The 22,644-nt window shown below is 42.3% G+C and overlaps 3 protein-coding genes across 4 annotated transcripts in view; 2 read left to right on the top strand and 1 right to left on the bottom strand.

Annotated features, from left to right (window-relative positions):
* The window catches only part of ppp3r1a (protein phosphatase 3, regulatory subunit B, alpha a), a 33,138-nt gene extending 25,661 nt beyond the window's left edge, over nt 1-7,477 (top strand). Inside the window, exons 1-5 of one of the 2 annotated variants that reach the window (XM_084020833.1) lie at nt 1,833-1,926; nt 2,444-2,620; nt 3,973-4,032; nt 4,137-4,321; nt 5,523-7,477. In XM_084020833.1, the coding sequence (XP_083876959.1) occupies nt 1,860-1,926; nt 2,444-2,620; nt 3,973-4,032; nt 4,137-4,321; nt 5,523-5,570 (537 nt within the window). In that variant the 5' untranslated portion in view covers nt 1,833-1,859 and the 3' untranslated portion in view covers nt 5,571-7,477. Of the gene's footprint in view, nt 1-1,832; nt 1,927-2,443; nt 2,621-3,972; nt 4,033-4,136; nt 4,322-5,522 lie in introns of those variants that run through there. The other variant, XM_084020834.1, reaches the window with a different exon arrangement.
* A 121-nt stretch (nt 7,478-7,598) lies between these two features.
* pno1 (partner of NOB1 homolog) lies at nt 7,599-11,996 on the bottom strand. Its single transcript, XM_084020831.1, has 7 exons — nt 11,709-11,996; nt 9,552-9,698; nt 9,345-9,428; nt 9,054-9,114; nt 8,833-8,950; nt 7,990-8,060; nt 7,599-7,863 (listed from the first exon to the last, which is right to left on the bottom strand). Exons 1-7 carry the CDS (start codon nt 11,904-11,906, stop codon nt 7,796-7,798), a joined length of 747 nt encoding a protein of 248 aa, XP_083876957.1. The 5' UTR covers nt 11,907-11,996; the 3' UTR covers nt 7,599-7,795.
* Nucleotides 11,997-12,237: 241 nt separating this feature from the next.
* On the top strand, nt 12,238-16,622 carry dnaaf10 (dynein axonemal assembly factor 10). Its single transcript, XM_084021387.1, has 8 exons — nt 12,238-12,525; nt 13,405-13,505; nt 13,756-13,886; nt 13,973-14,074; nt 14,209-14,324; nt 14,841-14,975; nt 15,549-15,646; nt 15,765-16,622. Exons 1-8 carry the CDS (start codon nt 12,340-12,342, stop codon nt 15,970-15,972), a joined length of 1,077 nt encoding a protein of 358 aa, XP_083877513.1. The 5' UTR covers nt 12,238-12,339; the 3' UTR covers nt 15,973-16,622.
* Nucleotides 16,623-22,644: the final 6,022 nt, after the last annotated feature.

Here is a 22,644-nt window from a genome sequence, read left to right as displayed (position 1 = left end):
AGTAGGTGCTAAGTTCAAAACCTGAGGCGATCACTGACTGCGTGTAATATATATCGCTACCGTTTGTTCTTGTGCTCTCGATGCCCTTCAGTGATTTTTATAGCACGTTTGAGCAAATAAAACTCTTTGTTATCGAGTGACTCCCCTTCAGCTTCGCTATTAGACACCAAAAAAAAGAAATCTCAGCAGAGGAGCATTACATCATAACTGTTTTATGTGCCGGAGACAATAAATGACTGAAGTCAGTATGCTGATAACAATGATCTATGTTGCAGGGACAGAAACTCCTGTGCAGGTTATGTATTATATATTATTTTCCTCGGTTGTAACCAACATGAGAGTCGTGTCCGTCCCAACATCTCAGTCTCTCTCGCCCCTCCACTCCTCCTCCACCACACTCACTGGGATGAGTCATCCAGCTGATGGAGCACAGGGCGTCCCAACACAGAGACCCCAACACAACCCACACCTCTCTCTCTCTCTCTCTCTCTCTCTCTCTCTCTCTCTCTCTCTCTCTCTCTCTCTCTCTCTCTCTCTCTCTCTCTCTCTCTCTCTCTCCATAGAAATAGAGCAGGTAGAACGGACATTAAACTGTTTTCAGTGGTCATTTGTGTCGTCGCAACTCACAGGGAAGAGAGCGGACGCAGCTCTGGAAACGCTGGATGTCTGGCTAGTTAGCTAGTTAGCTAGTTAGCTTGTAGATTGACAGGGAGTTAGACGGCGGGACTGTTAGACATGGAAGAATGAGCAAGCTAGCTAACTAGCTAACTGTCTGCTAGTAAGCCTGCTAATTCCACCATACTTTAATGCTACACTGGTGACAGAAAATGAGCCAAACAAAGTTGTCACTCATCTGGCGATAGCAATGTGCTTTAATGAAGCGTTAAGTTTAGTTTACATTAAGTTGTTCTTTGTGCTTTGTAACTTAACGCTGACTAGCTAGGTAGCTTGTAGACCATTAGACTCAGCAGCCTGCTGTAACCAGTGTAGTACTAAAGCATTGCCATGCGTTCATGACACACTGGCATCAGGAAATGAGCCAGGAAGTTACCTATCTGCCGATAGCAACATGCTTTCATCACCATAAGTTCTAGTTTTATATGGAAGTCCGCCTGCTTCAACCGTTCACATAGACATGGCCGCTGCTTTGACCATCCTGCTATGTTGGTTTGAACGGAATTGTCTGTTCTACTCCTGTTCTATTTCTATGGTGGCCTCACATAGGTTTTAGATTGGATTAAATAAGTGGAAAACATATGAAAACAATGTGCTTTTGCTTGTAATAAGTAAGAACACTCTACCCGTGGAACAAGTTAAAAACATTCACTTCCCAAAATAAAATGTAATATTTAGGTATTTCAATAAGAAAAGATCTTGAAATTAGCTGAGAAAACTCATTGCGAGCCATATTTCATTAGTAGACTTTGCATCATCAAAGAACAAGTCCCCCCTTAGAAGTACTAGAAAAGTGAAGTAAAATGTTCTTTATCTTCCAAGTCCAATGTAAAAATCAATCTGATATGATGTGAACCTCAGCTTGTGTTTGCGCTCTGGGCTGCTGTGCTTTCGGTGTTATCTTTACCGTTGTTCACCTGCAGCGTTTGTCCTCACGGAGGTCAGTAAACCTAAGATGAACTGAATCCTCATGGATATGTCACGCCATACTCTCTGTTAGCTATGTATTAAGATGAATAGATAGCTCATATCATTGAGGAGCCCAGATTAAAGTAGTAGTTTGTGGTTGGCCAATGGGGATCATGTGACCCTGTGTGAATGAGCTTATATAGTAATTAACAACTGCCTTTGTTATTGCTTCTGGATTACTGCCGTTATTCAGTTAAGCGGCCAGCGAGTTAGACATGATGTCAGGGGAACGAAGGATACAGACCTCGTCTCACCGAAAAGCACCAGTAGACCACAAAGGCTGTAAGTTTGCAAAAGTTTATATCTATGACTTAGTGTTAATCCCTCTGTTGCTCTTCCTCCTCCCCCACCTGTTCTGCTCAGCTCCTCCACCTTTCTCGTGTTTCCTGTTCCGCCAGGCTTCACGTAACATTTGGGATTTAGCAATTTAGGGCTTTTTCAAGGAAAAGCTGAGGAGCAGGAGCAGAGTGTATTGTGGGTTTGCAGTGTGGAGAGGAGGCGCAGCCCTTGACCTAGTTGCAAGTGTTGGCTACTAAGATTTATGACTACTGTTCATGCAGGTGTTGGCCAAGATATTTGTATTTTGGTGATTTTCGTTATGCATCTTGGGAGAATATTGCTCTAGTTCCCTGTTAGCTCAGAGCCCTCTTTAACTCTTGGCCTCCCTATGTGGACTCTCAGGATGCTATGCATCTGACCCCGGCACATGTTCTGATTTCTTTTCTTCTAATTCTCATAAACATCAGCTGAAAGTGATCTTCTTCCTCTCCTCTTCTTTCTTTGTTTGCTCTTTCTCTAGTCGATGCTGATGAGATTAAGAGGCTAGGGAAGAGGTTTAAGAAACTCGACCTAGATAACTCGGGATCACTCAGCGTGGAAGAGTTCATGTCGCTGCCAGAGCTGCAACAGAACCCGCTGGTGCAGAGGGTCATCGACATCTTCGACACGGACGGGAACGGAGAGGTGGACTTTAAAGGTGAGCAATAAACACTAGTGCTGCTTGATTTTACAGCCGGTGAACGCCAAGTATCGATCTTTTATTTGATCAACTATTAATATTGCAAATACAATTGAAACCTTTTGGTTACAATTCCTTCTTCAGTCCACTAGATGGTGCTAAGTTTTTTCGAGTGTGGTCGTATAAAGATAAAGTCAGCCGGTTTGGCAGGAAGTTGGTCAAAACAAAGATGGAATGACTGATACACACATTTTGTTGCAATAAAAACAATTGAAGTGAGATGAACAGAGTGAAAACATCTTAGATCAAATCTCATTAGATAAAACAGTTTTTCAGTTGTATAGTGTAAAATATAATATATAATACTAATATAATATAATAATACACGTCCTCCCAATACTCAGCATATTGCAATTTGTAATAAGATCGTATTGTGACTGAAGTATCCTGATAATAATAGATACAGATGATATAGATATATAATACCAGAAGGATAGGTCTTCATTTGTACTCAAATCTTTTTTTAGATTCAGCCAGCCCGCTCACATTGACTGTATGTGAATAGTGTATGGAGTTGGTATTTGGCATTGAGGCTAATATCTGGTGCATTGTGAACATTCATGAAGCTCAGTACATCCCTAAAATAACAGGACAGAAGTCATGTTGAGTTTCACATTTAGTATCACAGGGACAATCATATGTGAGCCAACAAACGGGGATTACCTTCCACTAGAGACCTGAGACGATAGAAAACCCCCAAAACTGCGAGGAAAAAAGCTGCAGCATGAAAGCATCGCTGAGCAGAACAACCACCGAATGATGATGCCTTTCACGTCGAAGGTTATGAGTTCAAGATGATGAAGAATAAACATGCTCAGGACAAGATCACACTGAGACGCCTCTCAAGAGGGGCGGCCGCTTCAAAAATGCCCCTTGACAAAAGTGCGTCGGGTAAAACAGCTGATTAGCATGTGAAGCGGGAGATGTGTGCACAACCAGGTGATCACATGTGGATTTAAGGAGACGTGGAGCTCTTGCTGTTGGATGAGGAGGAGGGAGAAACGGAAATACATAGTTCATCAACCTTTCTTCTGCATTTGCCGTTGGCCATTTCTACCACATCTGCTGGCCTCTAAACAGGAAGGAAGTGGTTCAGTAGTAACGCTCGTCTCATGCTCGATTTGCCACCTGTGCCAAGCGTGACACTGATGAGCGCTGAAAAGTTGAGGACATTGTATGTAACTAGTATGAGCGTCTGCAGCGCAGGATAGAAGTGCACGCCAGGCAAACAACACAGAAATATATTTATATGCAATCCATATTCACATGATGTTAACATCAGCACTGATTGTTGTTCTCTCCTCTCCCAGAGTTCATTGAGGGAGTCTCACAGTTCAGCGTCAAGGGGGACAAAGAGCAGAAGCTCCGGTGTAAGTAAAACTGCTCCAAACAATATGGTGGCACTTCTGCTTCGAGGTCTCTGATATCTCCCTCCCTCTCTCCCCCCTCACGCCTCCCCCTCGTGCACTCACAGTCGCCTTCCGGATCTACGACATGGACAAGGACGGCTACATCTCCAACGGCGAGCTCTTCCAGGTGCTGAAGATGATGGTGGGCAACAACCTGAAGGACACGCAGCTGCAGCAGATCGTGGACAAAACCATCATCAACGCAGACAGGGACGGAGACGGCAAGATATCCTTTGAAGAGTTCTGCTTAGTAAGTCCAAGCCATTCCTGGGGGGATTTTGACATTTGTGCTGATGTAGCGTGTTTTGTCAATTGTCAAGAGGTGACAAAGGGATCAAAGAAAGGGGGAAAAGTCTGGATGAGATGAAGTACAGCAAAAGTACATACATATATATATATATATACATACATATACATACATTTATGTCACACAGCTGGTGCTGTGTAATCAGTACGGTCTCATTCATCCAGTCCTGCTTCACAAACACATACATCTTGACTAAAACCTCACCATTCAAAAGACTTGAGACTCTTCATGCAGAAGTATCCGGTTTTTTATTTTTATTATTGGAGAAAGACAAAAACAAATTCAAGGTGGCTCTCATCCTTGCGGCAGTGTATTTTAAGGATGGACAGGAGGATATTAGATCCCCTTTGTAACAAAGCAGCGCTGCTTCAACGCATGATGGATCGGGGAAGAGACGGTGTGACATGGTTTCAGTCTGGCTGATGGTTTTCCTGATCCTCACACTGTAGAGTGAAATAAACTGTAACAGGGAGGGCAAAAAAGTAGGACGATGGCTATAAAAATAGATTTTGTCAGGAGGTTGGTAGTAGTGGAAGTGCTGCTGCTGCTGCAAGGTTAGTGCAGTATAACAACAACATAATAGTGCCAATTGAAGAGACACACACAAAGTTCAGCTTACTTGCTGTTAGATGTTCAGATGCTAGCAGGGGCTGGCTGAGGTGGTGCAGGGGTTCAATGAAAGATTTCATTAAGTTGCATTATGGGAAATGTAGGATCCATTTTTTCTGTTTAGAGTTTGACCCCAATAGTAGACTCCTCTTCCTCTGCTGCCTATTTTTCGACGTGTCCTTATTCAATATGTCTTGTAAGTACGCTTGGGACGATATGAAAATTTCATCTCACGATTATGCTGGCGGAAATAATTGCGACTCACAGATAATTATCCCGACAATCATCAAAATATGCTTTAAACGCTAAATAATGGCACTAAAACATACCGGAATCAGTTTACATTTGGTGAAGAAACAAATATTTTCATTGTGTCACAGATAAGATTCACACATTTAATGATCATCCTTTTTAGTGAAAAACATTCAAATGATCTTAAATGAGATCAATCACAAGGTAATCATTTAAAAAAAATGTTGTATCTTGTATTAAAGTCAGGCTCTATTTTTCACTGGAATTAATTTGCTTCTTCCAGGTGGTTGGCGGTCTCGATATCCACAAAAAGATGGTGGTGGACGTGTGAGCGCTCCTCCACATGCTGACTCCTCCCCCTCCCTTCCTCCTCGACACTCGCTTTCTCCGCCCTCTCTGAAGATCTGCTCAAGACGTCCAGCCAAGTGCTCTCCGTGTAACTCAATGGAAGTATTCTCTCTCACTCAGGACATCGATTTGTGATTTTTGGACGAGGGGGGAGAAAGTGGGTAAAGGGGGGGTGCAGTGAAGAGGCTGGTTGGCTTGTTCATATTTCATCCTTTTTTCTTTTGTCAATTGTTGTTTTTGATATTTATTTTTTGTTCTTGTCTTTTATAAAGAAGAAAAAAAATAAAAGTATATCTATGGTTGTGGGTGAGAGGAAGTGTATAGCATACAAACACTGACAGTCCAACTAGAGAGTCGGGTATGAAGTGCCAACCAGAACATATCCAGAAACCAGTCCATCGCCGTCATCGCCGACAGTCATGTGACCACCTCCAGTTATATTAGAGGCAACGCTTTCATTTTAGCTTCCGTACATTTGGATCAGTCCAGTAAAAGACATGTTTTATTTTTCTTTATTTGTGATAAGATTGCTAGTTTTATTCCTACTCAGGAATGTGTTTGTACTGTCTGACATTATCCTCGTCATGAACTCATTAGCTAGAGAAATTAATGCCAAGAAAATGTCTTTCCAAAAACGTATCTGTGGCTGCAAACTGATACATGGTTTCTGGTGTGCATCCATAAGACATCTCTGAAGCAAAGACTGACAAATACAGGAATGATTTCATTTGAGGTTAAGAACAGAGGCTTGGCTGAGAAATGAGAGTGAAAAATGGTGCGATTAAACGGTTTTTGCGAGTAAGATTCTTATCTGCAGGCAGTGTTTTTGAACCGATATGTGTATATTAGGTTTTCAATGTGCGATTATCTTTAACGGCTAGAAGAGAAGGCTTTGCCTCGGTACAGTGCAGCACGGGTCGGAGTTCCTTTTAACACAACACTTAAATCTTAACATGTTGGCAAAGTACGGAAGGTGATTAGGGCCACATGTGAAAAATGTATTTGAGTTAATGTTTCACATGTGGTACTAGTCCTCCTTCATAGCAATCAGACAGACTGTATATTGTAGTTGGGTTTTTTGGAACGTGTACATTTCAAAAGCTGGCTTCCTCTCCCATTTTTAAAATTTTTTTTTTTTTACTGTCACTCACTTCATATTCTCCCCTGCCACCCAGTAACATGAACACAGAGAAATAAATGGATTCAACCAAATGTTTATTTCTGAGGTAAAAATGCTTCCTGCTATAAACATCGTCGGATAGCTTTTATTTAGCTTTGGAGGCCGACTGCAGGTTTGATCAGGAGCTTGGTAGTCAGCCGCTGTTATCCCAAAGCTCTGCACGGCTTGGCCTCCCTGTGCTTGCATGACACGGAAATCTATATTTTTTCGTTGTGAACGTGGATCCGTTTTTATTTTATTTTTTAAATAATCCTCTTGTTTACACATGGATGGTGATGTTAATATATTTAAGAATTTAATGGTATACAATATTGATCTTGCCAAACTGGTAAATGTACACATATTATGAGGTAATCCAAATGAATATATAACTTTTTGTATTTTACCCGGGTCAGCCAGATACTTCGGTTCCAGTAAAGGTTGCATATCTGATCCCGTCTCAAACTGCCACACTGTACTCAGCTTAAAGGGGACATTTCAATGTTTTTTTCCTTTTGTATATAAGTATTTGTTAAATGCAGTTCTGGCTCTCTGTATAGTTCAGACCACGCTTTAGTTTTTAAGTGCTATTTTTTCTCAGAGGGACACTGTGTGTGGGGTGATCTGAAAAGATTTAAGTTTGAGAACCTTTTTTTTTCTGCATGCTGCATCTTATGCTGTGGGACTGTTGGAAACTTCATACTATGAGAATTAAATACAATTTAAATACACTTGTTGAAAGTTATATTTTTCCCTTCAGGATGTTATTGACCGGAGTGTCAAGTAATTATCACTAACTTGGTCAGTTCCAGGTCCCAAACCTGATGCTGGATTCATTCAGTCACACAATGATTCTCATTGTTCGAGGGGATTGAAATGATTTATTTACACAAACTTAAGCTTAGAGATACTTGGACTCTGTTTATGCTGAATGCCAAAAGCATCAACAGAGAAACAGTCCAGAGGGGAGTCAACAGTCCCAGATCATCATGGGATTCGCACCAGCCAACGGGGGAGAAGGATAAATACACACAGCCGCCAAACGGCCATTAGAATCTCTCGGCAGCCCGGCTAGCCACGACCCTGATGTTGCCGTAGACCTTTGAAGGTGGACTTCCTGTAGAGGCAAAAGGCATTTAAAGGTCACTTCTCAACACCACATGTCGATTAACAGAGTTCTTTTCCCAATAAAACACCAACCAGCTCGTACTGTATTTATCACATATCAAAACATCTCTCTTACCTAAGATTAAATTGCAGATTGCTGTCCGAGCCATCTTGATATTCTGGAATGATCCTAATATGTGAACTTTTCTGTTGAGGGACAGATTGAGGAGTGTTAAATGTTTTGGTTCAGAGGCATTTCTCTTTGATTTGAGCATCAAGCTTTCTGCACGTCTTCAAGAGATGAGGTAGGAATTCACAATGTCGAGTAAATAATATCAAAGTGGTGTTTCGGCATTGAAAGTTGGGGGCAAGTTAAAGAAACCAGCTAATTAAAGAAACCCTCCCTTCAGGCCATCCTCCAAAGACTGTCCCCCTAAAACACATGAAAGCTCTGGCACATGGGAGGAGTTGGCCTTTAGGGCTTTCTGTCACAAAGCAGCAGCAAAAACACTTTATACGGTTTAGTAAAACATGTTATGGTTTGGGTTTATGGAGTCTTTCTTGCATAAAGACCTGAGGACTAACTTAGCTTTATTTATTCATCCCAGCGGTATACAGGGTTTATTACGGTCCTGCGACGACTGCAAAAACAGTTTATTTTTTATCAGAGCAATCAATATATCGCTTATTGATGTAAAGAGAATTAAAAGCTTTAACAACAAAACACAAACCTGGTGACAGTGACATAGACTGACTGACTGAAAGCTTTTGTGCTGGATAATTAGAAAATAAAAAGATGAAATCAGAACCGTTTATGAGTAAATCTGCCTAACAGTGTTAGTTCATAAACACTAGATCTTATTCTGAATTGGACATTTGCAGATAACATTCTTCGTTTTAGCTTCTATGGAACATAGTGTTGAATAATCATGGTAATAACATTCTCATTTTACAGTAATGATGCAGGAAGAGCACTTACGTCTCTGCCAGTACAATACGAGTCTTTGTGACATTTTCAATGGTGAACTTGGTTTTTCCTCCTTTTCCTGCTATTCTACCGATGGCTCTGGATAAGTGGTCTCCCTTCAGAGGTTTCACTGCCAAGACAGACAACATGAGAAGACAATTAAATACACAACATATTAGACACAGACCTCATTGGGCAGCAGAGTATAGGGTTGCATGTTGGTGCCACCTTACCATCGGTGACATCAAAGCTTTCTAGGAAAAGCTCATCTAGTCTGATGAGAGCCAGTGCATCCTGGGAAGAAATAGTGGGAATGTTACATCACAAACCAAAAATCAAGAAAAGTTCAGGGAACATCCCTAAACTTCAAATACTGTGACAGATATTATTTCAGTCTTTGCCTAATAATCAAATATTTGGGTTCAGCCTTACTTCATAAATAACATTTCGTACAAAAACAGAGAAACGTGATCAAAAAGTAGCCATAAAATAAAAACCTAACAGCTCACACAAACTGTACTTACTTCAACCTGGAATCCCAGAATAAACGCTTTAACGAAATCTGATGCTTTTGTGAGTGAGCCGATGTCCTGCGTTTCTTTGCATGTCTGGAAGAAGGAAGGCAGATATTACATTACTCTGAGTACCGGAGGGAAAACAGAGCAGGGGGGTCATTACCGTCAAAAGGCTCTGTCGAGTCCACTTTGCTTAACTGTGATGGGGAAACTTACTTTGATTTCAACATTCCTAGTTTTCAGGTTGAATCTAACTTGAAGATGCAGGTTTTCCACGATGGGGGTGAAAATCTTCAGCCAGTTTTCCTTCAGCGGGGTGTATCTGTGACCTGGGACGGCGATTTTACGCATCTCATCTGGTCCCTGAAACAGACACGTGACTGTCATCTCACTGCATAACAACATTAAGGAAACTGTTCTGTGGTAGCACCACATTGAGGTTTACTTCAACAATGCCTTAATGTAAGAATACATAATTCAAAGTTGAATAAGCTTAATCTGGCCAAGAATGCATAGACATTAAAGGAATTTTACAGCTTTTTTTTTGCATCTCTCACAATGTACTTACACAAAGATAGAAGTAAAAGCTAGGATAATATAAAAATAAAATCATTTCTACATGCAATAAAAAATATCAAGTGTCCTGTAAGGTGTAAACAAAATAAATAGTGTTAATAAATTAATATTGAACAGATATACATGACTGGTTATATGTAGTATTTACATGTAAACATACTGTATATTATGGTGTATAGTATATCGACAGATGATATTGAATATCGACTCGTGCATTGAAACTGTAAAATGACCATGTATAACGGCATCAGGGGATGTGTATGATGTCAGAGGGTTACTGACAGTAGTGCTGGGCGGTATACCGGTTCATTCCGAATACCGGTGGTTTTTTTGTTTATGATATGCATTTTTCATATACCCCAACACCGGTGAGTGTGTAGCGTATGAACGTCGGGAACGCAGAGCGGCGGAACGTCGCGCCGCCGGACATTGTTTGAGAGGGGGCTGTTTAGCAGCTGCACCAAACAAGCAGCATGCGAGAGCACAGCCTGTGTTGAGCGTAAGATGCGGTGAAAAAATAGATAAACACGGCGAAAGTTTCTTTTTGCCGAAACTTTCGCCGTGTTTATCCATTTCTTTTTTTCGCCGAAACTTTCGCCGAAAGTTCCGAACGAGCAAGCAATGAAACAGAAGAACTTGTGCCGAAAAGAGGAGCCGTGTCTGTTGTTTGGAAATTCTTCGGCTTTAAAAAATCGACGTCGAACAAACAACAATATTCTGCAAATGCCGTCGGGCTAAAGTTGTAGCCGCTGTTCGCACTGCGGGAGAAGAGACGAGTCAAATGTCACTCAAAGACGCGTTTGCTAGGGGGACTGCCTACGACAAGAAAAGCAAACTGTGGAACTATTTATTTTTTTAATTTATTTATGGATGTTGCCTTAATTGATGTCCAGTGGATAAAGAAGTCTTCATATTGCAGTTACAGGAGACGTATTGTTTACATTGTGTAGCCAGTTGGTTTACAAAAGATGTTTTTTCAAGTTGCAAAACAATAAAGGGTTCTGTATTTTGACTGCAACAGTCATGCATTCTGATTCCTTCACATCATTAATGCTAGTGTGGACATTAATGTTTTTCTACAATATTCACTCCTTATGACATTAAAATATGTCAGTCCAAGCCAATTTACTGCAGTAATTATTCTCTAAATTATTAGAAAATTAGGTTAACACCCAGTCGTGCTTGAAAAAAAAAATACCGTCAAATACCGTGAAACCGATATCATTTTGAAAAATACCGTGATATACATTTTTGGTCATACCGCCCAGCACTAACTGACAGTCGTGCAGTCCACTTTCCCTGAAGAAAGGGTGAAAGTATGAGAAGCACAACGTACTAAGGTATCAAATTAAAGCACACTCGTTAGTGACCGACTGTCCCTTTCTGCATTTAATTACTCGTGCATTAATTTGCGACGTTGAGTCTGTGGGCGGTCTCACTGCTCCTTATACTCCTGGGTAGATATTAGCTCTCGATATCTGAATTTACCATGTTCACAACATGCTAACGTGTCGTTGCAGGATAAACACGTGTATTTAATAACATTAATAAGGGCTCTGGCAGTGACACACTGAATAGAATAGGACCATATTTATTTGCATCAGTTACACCTGTGTTTGCCTGCTAGAACATGGCTGTTTGTAGCCCATGCTGTTTCCACTAGTGTGGAGCAGTAACTTTATTTATAGCAGTCAGACTACACTAGCTTCTTTGTGACGAAGACAACACGAAATAACCACGGGTTATCTGTTTGTATTACGACACCATACAGGATATGTGTATACAGACGATAGTTACCTTTAATTTGTCGCTTGAAATTGGTGGAAACTGCGGCCGCTTGCTCGCCACGGGCCCCTCGGTGTCCATGTCCACTCCATCTTGTTCACGTTTTCGTTTCTGAGTCTTTTTAGACTTTACTTTTGTGAAGGATTCCGTGTCTTCTTGACTCTCCGTGGCAGCGCCCGCGTCCGGGGTTGTAGTTGTATCTGTGTCCATGTCTGAAAATAGTTTTAAAGCCGGATAAAAACAGTCAAAAGTCGGCAGATTGTGGCTACAGGGCACGAAGGTGTCCTCGTGTTACGAAAAGGACCCAAACTTCCACATCGTCAACGCCTGTAGACAGAACAAAATCAATACTATGTCATAATATATATATGTATGGGTCATTTGGTAAATAAATTGTGTTTTAAATAATAAAATAACTATATACAGTAACTGTGTGTAAGAAATACGTAACATATTTACTAAAATGTGTACATTTCGTCAGGCATCTCTTTGGGCAGCCTCAGCTCAGCCATTGGACGCCCTCGTTTGTTTTGGCCCTGGCAGCGAGTTACACTGGACTTCAGAGACAGTCTATGCGCTGGTCGGGCTTTCTTGATAACTTTACAAGAACAATTCAAACGTTTCCATCTCCCAAACAGTAAATATGTCATCGCCGCTAGCAAAGCCTCAGATTATTGCGCATTTTCAGAAGGGTTTGAACTACACGGTGTTTGAGAGTAAATGGATCCCCTGCAGCGCGAAGTTCGTCTGTCTGGGGAACTTTCCCAGAGGAACCGGAGTAATGCAAATCTACGAGGTTCAGCACGGAGAGGCTCAGCTAATAAAGGAGGTACATACGCAGTGTACTCTTTTTGCTCTTGATCCCTTTATTTCCCCTCATAAATAACATTTCATCATGTAAACGGTGTGTCGTTGTTATAGCTAACGTTAGCTTATCTAAATTCTAGAAAGTTCTTGCTCGGTTGTTGTCTCCATAGCAACAAGCAACACGAACACGGCCAATGACCTCAAACGTTACCAATCAGAGGTGTTTTAATTCGTATATATTTATGACATATTTGTGTTAAAACTGTTAAACATACACTATACAGTTAAACCGTTTGACCTGCCCAGTACACCTGTCCCTAATTAACAGCACTAGAGGTTTCTATCAATTAACAGGTCATTGAATGCATAGACTCAGGCATCCTATAGTGTTTTTATTTATGTATATATATAATAATAATTAAAAAACAATCCAAGGGGATGACATGTAATCTGTAAACACAACAATTTACAACATGGGTCATAATGTCTTCTATAGAAAACAGGACAGACAATCACACATAACACATAATCTAAAACAATAAGCAACAAAAACCGAGGACATCCTACAAATGCATAAACCCTGTCCTGGTATCTTTCTTTGTTTTATTCACCATATATCCTAAAAGTGTGCCAAAGAGCTCGGAAATAGAAGCACTAAAAGCGTACACTAAAAAGTCAGTAATAAGAGACACAATATGATAAAAAAAAACAATTAATTGTTTAATCTATATCTAGACTTAACTAGACTTAATTTAAATAGAATGTGTTTTCCATTAGCACATCACTCAACATCCAATCAAAAACAAGAATGTGTTGTTCCTTCCTTTTACTGCCATCTCACTGCTTGCTGCCCTGTCTCATTCTCGGACCTAAACAAAAGCTTGCCTCTCATATGTTTCAGGTAGAGAAACCTAAACCCATAAAGTGTGGGACATTTGGAGCCTCCTCTCTTCAACAACGACACATAGCAACTGGGGATTTTGATGGAAATCTCAATATATGGTATCTAACTTTTGCCAGTAGTGGCTTGAAATGAATTGGTGAAAGGAAGGTTTTAATTAAATGTTTAATCACAAACCACTTCATGAGCCTAAATCTAAAGCTGTGTTCAGTGCAAAGGCTCAAATAAACAAGACTAATCGGCTTCTCAGTTATATTATATCCACTATTTTAAGATGAATTGCTGTCTGTCTGAATTGAACATTTTTAAGTCTACTGGTTCCTTCAGTGACGATGCCTCTGTTGTCCACAGGAATCTGGAGATGCCTGAAGTGCCAGTTTACACTGTAAAGGCCCACAAAGAGATAGTGAATAGTATTGATGCTGTTGGCGGTATAGGGATTGGCGATGGTGCACCTGAGATAGTCACTGGAAGCAGAGACGGTAAGAGCAATAGGAAAGTTTAGTTTTCAATAAAAACCTTTCTAAAGCAATAACATAAAGTCGTGACATTCCCTTGGGCTTTACAGGGACAGTGAAGGTGTGGGATTCCAGACAGAAGGATTCGCCTGTAGCCAACATGGAGCCTATGGAAGGAGAAACCAAGAGGGACTGCTGGACTGTTGCATTTGGTTGGTGAAATACACGTTTTCAGCGTTTGAAAGTACCTCCCCCACAACATTGAGTTCTACATGTGTACTTTCTTTCCAGGTACACATGGGTAAGTGTTTCTACTGTTCATTTTCCTCTGACTGTTTCATGACAGGTCATGCCTTCAACGATCAGGACCGCTGTGTGTGCGCCGGCTACGACAACGGGGACATCAAACTCTTTGACCTGCGGAATATGTCTCTGCGGTGGGAAACCAACATTAAAAACGGGGTGAGGTGAACACACTAAAACATAACAGAAACATTGGCTTATACGTGGCGTGACAGCCTGTGTGGCCTGCATTTCTATGTGAAGCTGTTGACATTCAGCACTTCAGGAGAAGATTTTCCTTTTGATTTCGTTAGTGGTGTAGACAGTGTGACACCACAGCCAGAACATACCGTGAATGTTTTTATGAGGATCATCTGTTTCTTTTGCACTGCAACCTGCACTTGAATGGTAACGTAGACACAAACAGACACAGCTGTGGAGACGGAGCTGAACCGACTTTCCCGTTCCACTGCTTATAAAACCACAGGGGAAGTCTGAGGGGAACGTACGTTTCCTTCACACGCCATATAAAACGCACGGCACAGACTGCTCTCTTTTTCATCACCTCGTGAATGTAGGTGAACCTGCCAGGGGTCGTTATGTCCATGTCAGCACATTCCGCTGTATGGAGAATCGTTCGTGGAGGAGCCATGCAATGTGATGAATGTTGGTTTTTTTTTCTTCCATCATGGCCAGGTTTGCTGTGTGGAGTTTGACAGGAAAGACATCAACATGAACAAGCTGGTCGCCACCTCGTTGGAGGGAAAATTCCACGTCTTTGACATGAGGACCCAACACCCCACCAAGGGCTTCGCCTCCGTTTCCGAAAAGGTAATTACTGACCTGGGTGGAGAGAGCCAGACGGATGTTTGGCTCCCATGTATGGGGGGAAAATGTCAAAAGGTTGTTAGAGCTATTATTGTTTCTACATTTGCGTGGCACAGAGGGAAATGGGGGCACACGTCATTATGAGCGTTTTCACAGCTGGAAGTGTTTGAGGTTGTGTTTGTCTTATATTCTCTGTGGCTTTGTGACATCGGCCAAAATTGACACGGGGGCGATGAGAAGAGAGAAGTGTGGGGTTTTTTTTGGTGGGAAAATGCTATAAAAACAGACTTAAACTGCACAGCCCAACTGTTTGCTATGTCGTTTAAGATCAGAGGCCTCAGCTTTCTAAATATTTGTCCAGTTCTTCTGAGCCATCAGTGTCTCCAAATATGAATCATAAAGTTCCACCTAAAATAAGATATCAGTGTAGCTCTCCAAAGTATCAAGATGAAGCTTTGGATGTATTATTCTAAAAAACATCTGAAAGCTGATACAGGTCTTGACTGGTGTTTGGGATTAATTCTGCCGTTATTTATCCGATTGCTTTGGGAAGTAAATGATCCGTCTTTCTTTCAGGCTCATAAGTCAACCATCTGGCAGGTGAAGCATCTGCCCCAAAACAGAGACATCTTTATGACTGCAGGGGGAGCAGGCAACTTGCATCTCTGGAAATAGTAAGTAATACCCCTTTAACTACAAGTGTTTTGTTCCATTTTAAGATGCACATACTGCTCATTCGTTTCCTGCCTTACTTTAAACTAATATCTAAGATATTTCTGGTGTAATTTCCAGTGAGTATCCCGCTCAGAGAAGAAAGCCTGACTCGGACGACACGGATGAGGGCGTAGCTGGCTCCGTCAACCTCTTGCAGAACGTCACTCTGTCCACTCAGCCCATCGCCAGCCTGGACTGGAGCCCCGACAAGCAGGGCCTGTGTGTGTGTTCGGGCTTTGACCAGTCTGTCCGCGTGCTCATCGTCACCAAACTCAACTCGGTGTGAAACCACGTCGACCACAACAAAGACTGGGGGTCGAGATCTGTGCAGCCTGACACGAGATGAGATGCACCAACGGTGCGTAGATCACTGCCTGTTTGTGAGGCTGAATTGTCTCTTATTAGAATACAACAGCTGGCAGCCGTTCATCTATATTTTGTACAGTGATACTCATCTTTAGACTCGTCTTGCCAGAAAATTGTTAAACTCAGATTAAATTCCCGCTGTTTTGCTTTGTGAAAGGCTTTCCCTGAACAATGTGTAGTGTTTGGCTGAGCCCTGCAGGTGATGATAACCTGTAGTGCAGAGAGATATCCCTGTAACACAATGATTTCCCATGTTATCGAAAAATACTTTATTGGGATGAAGAAATTAATCAGAGAACCTCTGGCTTGGAATAATCAAATATGAACTTATCTGTTTCCACGTCTGACGGACGCTCACTGAAACACCTGTCTTTTGTTGCACTACTATGTATGAATGTTCTTCTCCAGTCTTGTCTGTTGTTTAAGTTGTCACTTTTAATATGCTATTTTTATTGAGAAATTAAATGTGCCTTTGAAGAAAAGGATGAGATTGTCTCGGTGTCCTCTGTCTGATAGGAACGGCTCATTTATGACATTAGGAGGATTACGTAGGAACACAGAAAGGGACTCATCAGTAACTTCAGTAAACAGTAAATAGAGGGGAATTGTTAGCAGCAGCATCATATCCAGCACTTGAACTTGAAGAAGTCCTGGAGGTCCTGATCGTCCTCCTATCATGGAGCCTGGCATACACACTCCTCGCCAACTGGATCCTGGACTTCCCATTTTTCTATGAAACCTATGAACAAAACCACACATTACTATATGAACATCACTGCATTGATGCAAACACTTTAACATGTGTTTGGTCTCAAAATGTCTGGCATTGTTTAAAGTGTTTAATTTAGGGTTTTACATCATTTTCAAATCAAACATTAATAAAGATATGTTGGACATAAGGTCATGAAATGATCCTAACCTGAGCTGCCTAATGCATCGTCAGTCAGGATCTGACTTCATGCTGCATGTATGTACTCTAGCTGGCCACCATAGCACCAGTTGAATGTGATACGTCTCTATAAATAGCAGGTCACATGCTATTATTAAATAAATAATGCAATTGAAGCCAATATTTAATAAATAAATCTGCCGATGAAATTAATATTGGAATATGTGTAGCATTATGAAATAAAAGTCCCCTGAAATGAATAAATGTGAATTTATATTTTCATTTATTTATATATTTATTTCCTCCATTTATTTATTTCAGGATTTCGTTAATAGAAACATTTTGTGTTTATTTATTTAATATTGGCAAAAAAGTCAAGATGACCACACAAGTCGGGTGTTTGTCACGAAACATTAAGAATGCCAACATTGTATTTTTTTAAGAATTTGAAAGTCAGTATAAACAGCGAGAGGACTCACTGAGGCCCAGCTGCAGGTGGTCGTACGGCTCCAGCATCATCAGCAGGCGGACCATCTCTCCTGTGATGAAGGCATCGTCCAAGCTTTGCTCGGCCACCGGCTTCAGAGGGAACCTGCAGTACAGCTCCACTGTACTGCACGAGCTCAATGTAGGCGTCGTGGACCTGGACAGACCAGATCTTATCTGGATTACATCATGAGGGATCTCAACAGCAGACAGCTCTATAAATAACTTCTTTAGTGGCAACTTCAAATAAGAAGACATTCTAGTTTAACTAATAGAATAGTTATATTATGTGTGTGTATACAGTATATATATATATAATATAATTTGTTATTATTATTATTATATTTATTAATACTATTACTATTTATTAATACTAGTCTGCTAACTGTAGACAAGCATAGACTGAGCAGTCTACTGGACTTATTCACCAGGTCAAGCAGGTGTGTGTGTGAAACCAATAAAAGCTACGTTGTAAAAGTATTGAGTAAATGTAACAGATAACCACTGACCTCTGGTGCCATGGCGATGACCTCTTGGTAGAGCTGCTTTGCCTGCTGCTGTGTGTCTGCAGAGCGGGAGAGGGCCAGACCCAGACCCAGACCCAGACCCAGACCGATGAGAGCTGGGGTTCATTCTGTCTGCTACAGCAGGCTCTGAACCCACACAGGCTGTAGAACCGAAGGCTTTGACAAAGCCAGGAAGAAAAAGACAGTAAAAGATGTTTGTTGCTGCCTCCTATATGAGGTTTCAAAATGAATGTTGGAATATTCTTTCAATAAATCGTTCAGTTTTTTTGGGCTATGAAATCAGCTTTTCACAAACCAAAGATGATGTCCTCAAATGTCTTTTTTTTAATCTACAACTCAAAGATAATCAGTTTAAAGTAATAGAGGAAAAATATTCCCTAAATCATGAAAAACTACACAAGGAAGAAAGGTTCTGCATGCCTTACCCTCCGCTGTGTCAACAGTGTTGGGGCAATGAGCTTTTCTTTTAGACCTGTTGGTGGGGAGCTGATCTATCTGACTTGCCTGCTGCTCCAGCTCGCCCCCTGTAGGAGAGAACATATAATACACGAGCTCTGACAAAGATTACAAAATTAAGTTTTGCTAATGCATTTAGACATAAACAACAGAACTACTTAAAGCTGAGTCAGGAAATCTTTTTGAAATATTTTACTACTGATGTCAAACTTTCCAAACCTTTAGATGTTTCTTTCATTGAAATCATGCACTTTTCTTCTACGTGGAAACAAACTGTGAACGTGTTCCAGTGAAGCTCCCCAGGATGACAAACAGTAACAGATTGTAGTTGACATGAATATGGAGCAGGATAGAACTGAGAAAAGTAAGCAATACATAAACGCAAACAGACAACCACTTAATGACAGGTCAGCCAAATGCTTGACTCAGGCTGCCAGCGTGACTCACCTGGCTGCAGCGGTTTTGGCTGGAGGCTGGGCAGCTTCCCCCCCTGATGGGTGCTGGGGGGTGGGAGCAGGAGCTTTGGTTACAGCTGCTGCCACCCGCCTAGGACCGGGCCCTCCCCTGCCCCGCTTAGCTCCTCTCTTGGCCACACTTGTGTCAGAGGCCCCCTTCGCTCCCGCTGGTCGGGTGATGGACTGCTTGGCAGCTTCCTGGTTCACAGCCTGCAGCTGGTCCTACCACCACTGTTGTTCTGAGCAAACAGGGGATGGTTAATGTGGACGAGCAGGCCATTTCCAAAAGGCTATCATAACTGTTTAATGTGAAGTGTTTGTCCAACAGCAGGGACACAGGTCACACAACGCCCTGCATGCCAAAGACAGTAAGTAAGGACAACACTCAGACTCAGCTGCTCAAGTGGCTCTCTGCTCTGAGTCCTGTGTTCCAGCTCAATGCTGGCCTGGAGGCCGAGGCAGGCAGCACTTAGGGCTTCCTTTGACCCGTCTGAATTTGGGTGGTTGTCATATTGAGCCAGCTGTGCCAGACCCAAGAGACAGTGCGTGGCTGTCCCCCGATGTGGTTGTTACTGCCAGCTGGCACACCTGTACAGCAGCAGTGGAAGTGGGCAGAGAGGAATGAGTGGGGTTTCTGTCTCAGCTGCAACTTATGGACACAAGTTTCTGTTCACCTCGCAAAAGATCAAACTACAGCCTTGTCTTTTCTAGCTCTTTCAAAACATTTCAGCGAGTTTTTGGAAAACTGGCTGTTTTGGGCTGGTAATGTCAGTGTGCATGCTGTCATCTCCTTTGTGAGGCGTCACTTATGAAGTGGAAATATAACCTGCTAACAAGACTTTTTACATGTTTCTACATGTTTGTATCAACATTATACCTCATTGTTCCACTAAACTGAGGGATAATTCAACACTCCCATGACAAAGACTGATGGTGACACTGATTGTGTGTGTGCGTGTGTGTGTGTGTGTGTGTGTGTGTGTGTGTGTGTGTGTGTGTGTGTGTGTGTGTGTGGCATCTGGATGGACGGACAAAGGAGGTATAACTCTCTTTTAAAAAATCCCTGTGTGGACTAGGCTTAAAACAGACTGTTAAAATACACAATAACCGTACGTTTCTCTTACCCTCTTCTGCAGGTCCAGCAGCTCCTGACAGGGGGCGATAGAGGTGAGGCCTATCAGAGCTGTGAGGGCCTGGCATGTCTTTGCCACCAGGGAGTGTGTGTCGCTGCCAGGGCGGGCCTGGCCCTCGCCCTGCTGGATCGGCCTCTGCAGCAGGGCGAAGTGAGCGTCCAGCAGCACCCACTGCAGCCTCGCCACGACACACACTCTGACTCACACTCTGGGCAGCCAGCTCCGCTACGCTGAAGCATTCCAGCACAGAGACAAGCAGTCACAGGGGGTTTTAATGCACTTCTTGAACTGGGTCACACTGAAGTGAATGTTCTCCTTGAATCACATGTTCACAAGGAAGATGAGTGAGAAAGCTAATATAGATTGACATCGAGCACAAACACTGGGTTACGAGGTAATATCTGTCAGTGTTTTACTTCAACATACGTGTGATAGACCTGCTTGGTGCTCATGGCCTTCTCAGACAGCACGTTCCTCTGTTGGAGCTGGCCAAGGGTGAGGAGGCCTCACAGGAACTGTGTGCTGAGGCTGGACAGAGGGTCTGCTGGATCCTGCTGCACCCGGCTGAAGAGACAATCAACGCCAGCATAGAAAAAAAACATAAAACATGATGAACTTACATATGAGCAGAACATATAAATCCAAGGCAACAGCAGATATATCCTTGATTATGAATTCCAAAATGTAATCAGCTGTTTTTCTCAGGTAGTGAAGAATCAAATCTCTGAAACTTTAACCCCTTTAAGTTCAGATGTCTGTGCTTTGCCCAAATTTGGACTTTCTGGCTCCAGTGTTGAGCAAAGATGGTGGTTAGTGGAAATTTAAAATGTAAACTTTGAAATGTGTTTTTATTTATAAACCTCTAAGTACAGTATGGGTGACACTGCAGATGTGAATGCATGACTTTAATGGTCAAATAATGGTACATTACTGATGCTGTCATGTGCTCAGCCTCTCGCCGCTCTCTCGCTGAATGCATCCACCTCCACCTCCACCACGCTAATGCAAACCTCTTGCTGCAGCGCTGGCTGACAAAGTGCTCCAGTCCCTGATGTAGGAACAGAGCAGCCTCCTTCACTGTGTCCTCAGAGGGGGTTTCTTCCTGTCCTGCCATTAACCCGGGCCTCACTAACTCCTCAGTATATCAACCCTGGCTTTCCTCCAGTAGTTCATGCTTCAGGCAGCAGTCATTTTTTGTTGTCAAAGTATCTTGTGTTTGTTATGTGAATTTTGGATGTTTGTAATTTATAATCCGAATCTTTGTCAGGCCAGACGTTGATCCGCATCTCCTCTTCTCAACTGTTATACTATGACTAAAATGAATGCCTGTGTGTAGGTGATAGGAGCATGAGTGCCACATGACATAAGATCATTTCAGAGGACATTATGGCATCTGTGTTCTGTACATCTTGTCTTTGTAAGATAGGACATGAACCGTCTTTTACAGTATGGTTCCTCCTCCTTAAAAGGGAGATTGCTGTTAGACTCGGGGTCGTTCCTGCTGACTCTGAACCTTTGCATCAGAAGGCAGGGGTGAACATTATTCTCCTCTGCAGACGAAAAATACTTTGTCGAATAAACCTCGGAGAAAAAGCTGATCCTGGTTGTTGATCTTTATTGGGCAGATTCATTTTTCCACAACATGTTGTTTCTGGAAGCCTGTGTCTTTCCCCCAGGATAACCTGCCTACCTGTCTGCCTGCCACGTCAACCTGCTGACACCAGCCTGTCTTCCAGCCAGCCATCGCCTTCTCTCCACGCCTCCTTTCCCTGTGGTCTCTCAATAAATCCTCTACACCTTCGTCTCACTCTGACTCAGTCCTGCATCTTGGTCCAACTGACTACTTTACAACACACCTGTGAATACACTATTTCCCAACTCCTACATGAGTTACAGGGTGGCGGACGTTTGAAGAGCAAGAGAAGGATGTGCATGCTTTCACCTATTTACACTTTAATCCTGCTTTAGCAACAAGTCAATACCTGAGCTCCGGTTTGAACCACTGTTATTCAGTGGTTGCCTGTGAGTTTGAGAATCAATTTCAAGATGCATCGCTGCTTTTCCATGAATGATATATAGGCCTACAGCTACTGACACCGTCTGTGTCTAGGACCAACAAAGCTTGTATGACCTGACCTGAGAGCAGGGTGTAGCGGGCGCAGTGCCAGGCTGCTCTGGAGGTGCTGCAGGGCTTCCCTGCTCCTCAGGACTCAGAGACCAGGCATCCAGGTACTTCATCAGGGCCCGGTGGACAGGGCCCTCCTCATCCTGCACGGCTGCGCTGCTGTCCTGCAACAAGAAGGGGATTTCATCCATCACATATTGATATTATTTATAGTGATTGTATTGATTGATAGTGTTTATTTAGCGGGGGCTTATGAAGTCAAGCTGAAACAGTGTTTCAAGAGTATCTAGCATCTGCACTGTGACGTCCTTCTGAGTAAAACAGGATCAGCAGGCGGGACGTAACGTTGGAAGGGATTTGAGTTGATCCTTCAAAAGATTAGCTCACAACCGTCTCTAGCTTTGTGCTGCTAAAAGATGCAGAGTGATGGATGGATGTCATTGTCTAAAAGGGTTAAGTGGCCATTTTCATTTCAGCTCGACCTTAAGTATGTTTCATGGCAATCTCTTACACTATACACA

Source organism: Eutrigla gurnardus (assembly GCF_963514095.1).
Source record: "Eutrigla gurnardus genome assembly, chromosome: 11".
In the NCBI taxonomy this organism is placed as follows: Eukaryota; Metazoa; Chordata; class Actinopteri; order Perciformes; family Triglidae; genus Eutrigla; species Eutrigla gurnardus.
This window is presented reverse-complemented; position numbering and strand designations above follow the sequence as displayed.